Genomic DNA, 9,979 nt, shown 5'->3' with positions numbered 1-9,979 from the left:
AGGTCATAAACGAGGTCTTCTCTTGGTCGTCAGGATGCATTACGATCTGGTTAAATCCGGAGAATGCATCCATGAAACTCATCAGCTGATGACCAGCAGTTGCGTCGACTAGCTAATCGATGTGAGGCAAGGGGAAGGGGTCTTTAGGACAAGATTTATTAAGATCCGTAAAGTCGATACAGACTCTCCACTTCCCGTTCTTCTTCCTGACGACCACTACGTTAGCTAACCATTCCGGGTATTGCACCTCTCGTATGAATCTGGCATCTAGTAGATTCTTGACCTCTTCGTTGATTATCTCGTCCCTTTCAGGAGCGAAGTTCCTCCTCTTCTGTCTGACGGGATGATGCATCGGATCCACTTTGAGTTGATGCATGATGACGTCGGGATCAATTCCAGGCATGTCCTCGTGGGACCAGGTGAAGCAATCGGAGTTTGATCTTAGAAAGGCGACCAATCTCCTTCTCAGGCCTTCTGGTAGCTTGGAGCCTATCTTTAAGTTTCGGCTCTAGTTCCCTTCTGTGAGTGGAACCTCATCCATTTCTTCCACTTCCGGCTCTTCGGTATGCGGGGCCGGAAGCCTCTTCTGTAATTGCTATAAGACATGGGTCTTTCCCTTTAGGGTAGTTTGATAGCAGGACCTAGCATTTTCTTGATCTCCCTTGACCGCCTTAATGCCCCAGGGAGTTGGGAACTTGACCTGCTGATGCAAAGTCGAAGGTACGGCTCCCATGTCGTGGATCCAAGGCCTTCCTAGTATCACATTATACAATGAAGGGCAGTCGACGACTAGGAATTTTGTGGCCTGGTTTATCCCCTCGGCGTACACAGGGAGAAGGACCTCTCCTAAGGTTTGCTTGACTTCTCCACTGAAGCCTACAAGGGGAGTCGCCTTTCTAGTGAGAGCTGTAGGTTCCAACCCTAGGTCAGCGAAGGCCGAATGGAAGATTATATTGCTGGAGCTCCATTGTCTACTAGTATTCGCTTAACCAAGCAGTTTGCTATGGTAAGTGAAATGACAAGAGCGTCATGGTGTGGAGCAAGGACCTTCTCCTGCTCCCTTGCAGTGAAGCTGATCTCGTCTGTTCCGAGGAGTAGGCGCTTAGGACCTTTGGCCTCTTGGCCGTTCCTGGCTTTGCGAGTACTTTTCTTGGCAGCGGCACTACTAATCCCGCTTATCTCCGATCCGCATGTGATAACATGGATCACCCGATCTTGCTGTGGTGGCAAGGCGGGAGCTGCTTCGATAGGAAGACCGGACCTTCCTTATTTAGAAGGTTCTTGGCCTTATCCGAGAGGAACTCCCTTAGGTAGCCTTTATTGAGGAGCTCGGCAACTTCCATCTTCAGAGCTATGCAATCCTCGTAGTGTGACCATGGTCACTATGGAACTCGCACCATCGCTTGAGGTTTCGATTAGCCTCTGCGGCCTTCATCTTAGGCGGCCACTTGACTTGAGGACCCATTTGTCGTAGGACACCGATCAGTTCCGGTTTGGATATCGCAAGATGAGAGATATCGGACCAAGTGGATACCATCATCCCCTCGGATCTAGGCAAGGGTCGATGTTGGTACCTGCCCCTGCTCGGGTTACTAGTCTCCCTAGCGGACTTGGGATGAGAGGGCTCGTCACGATCATTCCTAGTTGGCTTTGAGGACTTCTGATCGTGCTTCGGACAGGCTTTGGCCCTACTTGCAACATCTTCTTCCCACCTTACTTGAGCCCAAGCACGAGACAATACGTCCTCCATAGTCTTGCACTTGTACTTGATCAGCTCTTTGTAGAGATCTCCTTCCGGGAGTAGGCCCCGCTTGAAGGCTGAGATAGCCGTATCAGCGTTGCACTCAGGGATGGCCACCTTCTCTTGGTTGAAGCGTGCTATGTAGGTACGAAGGGGTTCGTTCCTATGCTGGAGGACTTCATAAAGGTCGTCTGAGTTCTTCTCTAGGTTGTGACTACTAGCAAATTGCTCTACGAACTTGTCGTTAAGGGCTGCAAAAGACTTGATGGATTTGGTGGGAAGATTGATGTACCACTGGAGAGCAGGGCCAGTCAAAGTTGATCCGAATCCCTTGCACATGGTAGCTTCCCGTGCATCATGGGGGATTGCTACTGCTAGCATGCGTTGTTTGTACTGGGCGATATGATTGTCAGGATCCCTAGTACCTTTATACATCTTTATGCTCGGGAAAGAGAACTTTCGTGGCATCTCCACCGGAGCTCTTTTGTCGGAGCTCTGTTGTAGTTGCTTGGAGTGTTCTCCAAGCTGGTCTTTTAGGGTTTGAACTTCGAGGAGAAGTTCAGGACCTCCGGGTGTGGTCTCCCGAGCTTTGTGAAGATCGGTAACCTGACTCTGAAGAAACTCGAGCTTGTTGAGGAGTTCGATCTCCCTCGGAGTCATCTCTGCTTGGTTAGTATCGTCCTCTAGTGCCATCGTCACGTAGTTGGATCACTCCCCTCCTTATAGCGCCAAACTGTTAGGGTATTTTTGTGTAGGATCGTTTTAGTACTACGGAACACTAGATAATTTGTATGAAAGCAAGAGAAATCGTAAACTAGAAGATGTTATTGAGTGTTTGATTCGGGACTACAATGTTTGGGTGTATAAACCCTAGTCTTTGTCGCCTAAACTCTAATCTTCTAGTCTAGAATAGTCGATCCCTCATTCTAGGGTTTGGGCTCCCCTTTTATAGTTGTAGATGTCGGCTTCAAGTAATAGAACTCTTCCATAATTGGAAAAATTTAAGTTTCCCCTTAGGCGGAAAACTTCTATTTTGCTTCAAGGGGTCGGTCCGATCAAGAGGGTCGGACCTAAGGCAGGGGTCGGCCCCTGGTTTCTCCTTGAGCAAGGGTCCGGAAGTCGAGAACCTATCCGAAAGCTGGAGCAAACCCATGTCTGGATATTTTTCCCCAACAACCCTGTCAAACTTGGAAAACCACCAGCCAAAACCGTGGAAAAAGAAGATGATCTTGGTATCATTGCAGTTTGTCATTGTGAAGTAGAGTATGATACAGAGTACTCGGGATCGATCGACGACCTCTCTACATCATCGATCGACACCAGCAAGTCAGAAGAGATCGAACCAACCATGGATTATGGATCGACCGAGGCATACCAGATGATGAACTCGACTTACCAGATCATTGCTACCCAAATTTCGCCATCCAACCCAACAGCAAAGAAAATGATTACTCAGTAAGAAATTGGACAGGTAGCGGATTTCATGAGAGTTTTGCAGTAGATACAGCCAGATCTTCCCACAGTGGAAACCACATTGAATAATTTGATAAAGATTATTGGGAAGAAAGAGCTTGGGAAAACTACATGGAGAATGATAGATTTGCAAATCGTTTCCCCAAATCGATCGACATCCACCGTCCACCATCGATCGATTATCTACTTCACCCAGCAAAACGACATCGTCCATCGATCGACATCGCCAACATCACATCGATCGATATTGACCCAGACGACTTAAAGGACAAAATTGGAATTTCACCGATTAGGGCAACATATGAGTATATAAAGTTGCCAACATCAGCCACGAAAATTCAAACTTCAACAACTTATACCCAGCAGCTTCCAGCAACTAGCAACATAACCATGGAGGACTGCAACATCAAGAACAATCGATCCAACCCTGCAGCTAGACGATCACCATCGATCGCCACCACCACTGCACCATCGATCGATACCTTTACCAGAGCTCAATCTCGATTTCATGATCCATATGATATCAGGAATGTTTCACTAACACCTGATGAATTTGGTGGAACAAATCAGCCGGAAAACTCAATCCTGGATGGGAAGGTCCCTATAAGGTAATAGAGGTGCAAGGGGCAGGAGCCTATAAGCTGGAAGACAGCGACGGTAAGGTCAAACCCAACTGCTGGAATGCCTTGCACCTCAATTTCTATCACTTCTAAAGCAAGGTCCCCGGATCAAGCTTTATATACTACTACTATTACTATGATATATTTAAGTACACTGGTTTCCTACTCCTATGTATGCGATAACGTCTCCGGACTAAGCTTATAAAATACATTATTAGTTACGGCTAAAGGGGGTTATAGGAACTCCAATGTACTTAAGGGGCATACTAGCTAGGTCAGGTCCTGAGGGATCTTAGATCTCAGCAAACCCTATTTATAATAGTGAGACTACTCACATGGGTGTACGACATATAAGGAACAGATCTGATCAACCCTATTACATTGTCTCAGCGTGATCTTTTCTGCAGAAAGGTAGAGTGCAACATTGAGATTCACGAGAGTGGCCTATACCTCCGGGTGGCAGAGTGCGGTTTCTCAATAACAGATGGTTCCCCCATGTGGAGCAGAATACGATCACAAATCTCCCATAACGTATACGGCCTCAGTGTCTATGACGAACCTCAGGGTCTATAAAAGAGCCTCCGGGTTCAATACAGCCTCCGGGCCTGTAAGGAATCTCCGGATTCAAGATCACCCAAGGGTTGATCAAGGACCTTCGGGTCTAACTGATCTTCAGATCTAATAAGAATCTCAGGGTTCAAGGATCTTTACCAACCTTCGGGTTTGCCAAGAACCTCAGGGTTCAAAAGCATCAACCTCCGGGTTCGAGGTATCCATAGGGTTTAATCACGGTCCCCAGATCTAAGGATTAAACCCCAGCACTCAGAAACCTCAGGGTTCAATGAGCAAACCTTCGGGTTCAATAAAACGGCCTTCGGGCCTAGGTAAGGGACCTCAGGGTTCAAGGCCTTAAGAACTTCCGGGTTCTAGGGCTCAAGAACCTCAGGGTTCAAACTAAGCTAGAAGTTGTCGGACTGATTGCTTCCGACCTGCCGCTACGAGAAGCTGAACTTCGAATGCTCGACAGGGGTTGCCGGACCCAGTATTGACCAGTGATTCGGTTGAACCGGCAAATCGATCATACTTGGTTCGTGATGCGACGTCGAACCGTCGCTGGTCTTCGATCAAGAAGACGAACCGTCGCTAGGTTTCGAGATCGAGAATCCGAACCGTCGCGCTTGGAGTCGACGCGCGAGCCCGTCTAGAGGCCCATTTACACCCGTTTAGAGCTAATTATGGCGCCTCGTAGAATGCGCGTCCAAACCCTATAAATAAGAGATCTCTCTCTCGAGATTTCTTATTCTTCCGCAGTCTTCAGGTACTCTCTTTCCCTCTCTAGACTCTTCCTCTCTCTTACTTCTGCTCTCTTTATTATCGCTTACTCGGTATGTCAACGAGCAAGAAACTCTCCCGAGAACAGAAAGGCAAGATGCTTGCGACTTCGTCGGGTCTGACGATGACTCGGAGACGGTCCGTAGTTTTAACGGGAGCCAGGAAGCTGTTCATCGTGAAGCGATGATGGATACAGAAAATCTGAGTCGGGCGCAGCGTGTCCTTGTCTCAGAATTGATGTTCCAGTCGCGTAAGGACGACGACGATCACGATCCTGCTGACGATCAGATGATTCCGATATGCTTTTATCCCGGAAACATCTTTGAGGAGCAGCGTCCGCTTGATCGGGAACGAGTCCGCGACTCGGTCGTCGAAGGACAAGACTGGCAGAACATCGAGAAGACGAGATCCACCATCGAGACGGTGACGAAGCTTCTACGGGCCCGCGATGCGGCGGGGGTCACATTTATTATCCCGAGGAGCGACCAAAGGCCTTGGTCTCCTCCAAAGGGGTACCAGTGTGTATATGAGTCGTACTTTGAGGGCGACACGATGTTATGGTTTCCGATTCCTCGACTCGTCACGGCGTACACGATGCGTCGAGGAGTTGCCCTCAGTCAGTTCCTGAACAGCGCGTGGCGGCTGGCGGTTGCGCTTATGGTGATAGGAGGGGAAGTCGGCGTTCCTCTCAATGTCCTGGCTTTCGAGGAGCTGGTGTCGGTAAAGATGATGCATGGGTTGATCTCGTTGAAGATCTGTCCCAACTACAACATGGTGACGGGTTATCCAACTAAGACGAACAACTGGCAGCCCTCTTATTTTTACGGCAAGTCCGACAAGGCTGCGTTCGAAGAGCCGCTGAAGACTGGCTATCGTGTTTTGTGGTCCCGAGAGGTGGGTATAGAGCATCCGTCAGTTCTGTTTTCCTTTTCTCGCAATCTAACTCGTTTTTCTTTTGTCTTTCTTTTGCAGTCGGTCACCCGAACACCACATAATACGAAGAACAGTTTCTGGAGAGAGTGCTCGCTTGATCGCATCGCAGAAACAGGATCATTGGGATAACTTTTCTTACCGGAGGATCCGTCAATCAATTGGGTGGATTAGCCAACGTAAGGATAACTTTTCTAACTTTTCTTCTTTGTTTCCATTATTCGACATGTTTTTTTTGCGAGAGTCTGATTCGGCCTTTACTCGTTCCGCAGAGGTCTGGCGCTCGGATACGATTCCCATCATCACCAAGAGGACAAAGAGACTCAACTTGTTCAATCCAGCCGAGCAGAAAGAGATAAATAGAGCAAGAGAAATGAGGGCCTTGCCGAATCTGAGTCTGGTTGTGGGGAAGAAACTCGGTTTCGCAAAGAGGTCGCAAACCAAAGCCGTGAGCTCGCCGGAGATTGGCGATCCGAACGTAACTGAATCGGACGTCGAGGCTCAGCTCGTGAGGAGGGCCAATAGAAAGAGGCAGCAGGAGGAAGAAACCGCAGCTGCCGAGAAGGTGAACGTCGAGGAGGGCTCTCCAAGAGGGAACTCCAAACCGGAGGGGAAAAAGAAGAAAGCGAGGAAAGACTCTTCCGCGGGCCGATCTCCATCCATCGAAGAAGGAGAGCTCAAGGATTTGGAGCTGAGCGGTGGATCCAAGGATGAAGTGGTTCCCGACTCGCAGCCTATTGACAGCCGAGCAGAGGATCCGCCGGCAACTTCGTCAAAGGCCAAGAAGAGGAAGAAGAAGAAGAAGAAGGCCGTCGAAGCGGTCCCTCGCGGTTCGTCCGAGGAGTTGAATGACGAGGAGGAGGATGCCGCTCTTTCCGGGGAGTCACTGGCCCCGAGGCACGAAGACATGCCAACTGAGTCCGCTCCTCAAATCGCCGAGGGGACCATCGCCGTCTCAAAGAAGAAAAAGAAGAAGAAGAAGGGCTGTCCCGATAAGGTTTCTTTCCTCTACGATCGCGAAGTCCCTTTGGCGCATGACGAGCAGGAGTGCGGTCGCTTGGTCCGCCAGTTCAGGGGAGATCGATGCGAGCTGTCGCCGGTGGAGGACTTGGTCTTCAAGGATGAGTACAACTTTGCTTCCCGTACTTCCATCATGGTAAGTGAAATCTTCGACTTCGCTCTCCTTTTCTTCCCAGACGCTTTCTAATATGATTTACTCTGCTCGTTTTGCAGAGTCACGGGGATTGGAACGTCGTAGTCAGAAAATACGACAAGGAGTTGAAGGGCGCGTTTGAGATGATCCGCAAGCAAAATGGACTCAACAAACGCGCAACCCGGGCTTTGGAGGACACAGTCCGTGCAAAGGATGAGGCAGTTGTTGGGGTCAAAAACGGTTATCTCGAAATCAACGGCTAAGTCTATTTGTCATACCAAAAACCTTCCGACAAACGAACACGAACACCCGTAGACCGAAGGAACCGAGCAGCCGACCCAGGCCTTGGCCGTAGCCGCCGGGCGGCTAGCCCCGTGCTGGCCGTGGCCGCCGGCGGCTAGCGCCCGTGCTGGCCGTGGCCGCCGGGCGGCTAGCCCCGTGCTGGCCGTGGCCGCCGGCGGCTAGCGCCCGTGCTGGCAGTGGCCGCCGGGCGGCTAGCCCCGTGCTGGCCGTGGCCGCCGGCGGCTAGCGCCCGTGCTGGCCGTGGCCGCCGGGCGGCTAGCCCCGTGCTGGCCGTGGCCGCCGGCGGCTAGCGCCCGTGCTGGCCGTGGCCGCCGGGCGGCTAGCCCCGTGCTGGCCGTGGCCGCCGGCGGCTAGCGCCCGTGCTGGCCGTGGCCGCCGGGCGGCTAGCCCTGTGCTGGCCGTGGCCGCCGGCGGCTAGCGCCCGTGCTGGCCATGGCCGCCGGGCGGCTAGCCCCGTGCTGGCTTGGATCTTCGGTCGATGATCTTCGGTACACGAGTCCTAGTTCCCGGCAATCAGAAATCTGTACTTCGAGTCTTTCCTAAGTCTTCGCGAAACCATCGGAAACATTTCGAAAACTCGTAAGACATCGACGGAAAGGAAGACCTTAGATTCTTCGTACGAAACAGCGATGGTCATCTTAAAACACCATTCGTCTCAACTCTACGAATGAACGAGGAACTTCTAAAGAGATCGTAGAAAACAACGGAAGTCCTAAAGGCGGTCCGAAAGGGACCAAACGCGATCGAACAGTCAGTCTACGATTATCTGAGATGGATACGACGATTTACGCTTATCTTTACATAACAAAAATGTTAAATCGTCGGATGATAAATGTCAAGTTTCCTAAAAAACGCGGAGGCCGACGAAAATGGAAAGAAGCCCGCCCTGCGGCCCAGAAGAAGAATAGACCGTCATAAGAAGGAGTATATAAAGGAGCTTGGGGAGAAGAAGAAAGGCAGAGCGAAAATCATTGAGAGAGCAAAAAAATCCTAAAGAGAGGGCAAATCCGAAACTTAGGGACTTAGAGAATTCCTGCTAGCTTAGGACTTAGGAGGTTAGACTAGCGGAGCAAAGCTTATAACGCTTTGCCTCCTTTATTTCCGTCGCTTTTTACTTCAGCGTTTCTCTACTTCCCTTTTTTCGGAAGAATATTGTACCATCTATTTAATAAAACGCCTTAGTGCAATCTTTCCGCTACGTTGCTTTGTTTTATCATTTTCGTTTGGTTATCGCAGAGAATCCGAGCCTTCAGGGAAAGCTAGGTTTACTTAGTTTTCCTTCGATTTACTTACTTAAAATCGACAGTGCGAATTTCGGTTCCCACAGTTTGGCGCTAGAAGGAGGGGGGGTCGGATTCTCTTACTCAAAAACCTACGATTGGTAACAACAGCATGACCACATCACCTGTCCGCAACATCGTGTCATTCGGGGACAGAGCAACGGCTGATCAAGCCAAACCTCATGACGAACTCCTCGTTATCAGACTAACGATCCAGGACATTGACGTAGCGAGAATATTGGTCGACACCGGATGCTCGACCAATATTATATATAAAAACACCCTCGAGAGAATGGGAATCGACCTGAATGCTATCACGGACGATCCCAATCCGATAATCGGACTCTCAGGAAACATCACAATGGCCCTCGGCTCGGTCGACCTTTCGGTCAGAGCCGGGAGCGTCACAAAGACGGCAGAATTTTTGGTAGTCGACGGTCCAGCAGCATATAACGCGATCGTCGGGACTCCGTGGTTAAATTCCATGCGAGCGATCCCCTCGACTTACCATCTGTGCCTCAAATTTCCGACCCTCTCCGGAGTGGAAACGATACAAGGAGATCGTAAAGCACCGCAAGTCTGCTTGACCGCCGGGTTAAAACGGAAAAACTCTGAGCCCGAAACTAAACCAAAAAGCAAGCAACCCACGAACCAGCGTCGCAGGACCCTCCAGAAATCTTCTGGCAATCGCAAAGAGCTGAGGTCCTGGAAGAGAAACGTGAGCCCACTTGCGAACCTGTAATTTCGGTCTGCCTCGATGAGACTAACCCAGAGCGGTGCGTAGAGATTGGAGCCAATCTTCGCGATCCGTTGAAAGCAGAACTCATCGCATGTCTCAAGAAGAACCTTAACACGTTCGCTTGGGCTGCGGAAGATATGCCGGGAATCGACATTAACATAACATGTCACGAACTCAACATTGATCCAACCCACAAACCCGTAAAACAAAAGAGGCGAAAGTTAGGCCCCGAACGGGCAACTGCGGTCAATGAGGAAGTCGAGAGACTCCTCAAAGTTGGATCAATAACAGAAGTAAGATATCCCGACTGGCTCGCCAATCCCGTCGTCGTCAAGAAAAAGAACGGGAAATGGCGAGTATGCGTTGACTTTACCGATCTCAACAAAGCGTGCCCGAAGGATTGTTTTC

At 50.1% G+C, this 9,979-nt stretch overlaps 1 protein-coding gene across 1 annotated transcript; it reads right to left on the bottom strand.

Annotated features, from left to right (window-relative positions):
• Positions 1-948: 948 nt before the first annotated feature.
• On the bottom strand, positions 949-2,080 carry LOC130503230 (uncharacterized). Its single transcript, XM_056997912.1, has 2 exons — positions 1,375-2,080; positions 949-1,265 (listed from the first exon to the last, which is right to left on the bottom strand). Exons 1-2 carry the CDS (start codon positions 2,078-2,080, stop codon positions 949-951), a joined length of 1,023 nt encoding a protein of 340 aa, XP_056853892.1.
• Between the last annotated feature and the right edge of the window lie 7,899 nt (positions 2,081-9,979).

The sequence above is a fragment of the Raphanus sativus genome, unplaced genomic scaffold (assembly GCF_000801105.2).
Source record: "Raphanus sativus cultivar WK10039 unplaced genomic scaffold, ASM80110v3 Scaffold0872, whole genome shotgun sequence".
Taxonomy (NCBI): domain Eukaryota; kingdom Viridiplantae; phylum Streptophyta; class Magnoliopsida; order Brassicales; family Brassicaceae; genus Raphanus; species Raphanus sativus.
Note: the sequence above shows the minus strand (reverse complement) of the source record. Positions and strands in the feature narration are given on the sequence as shown.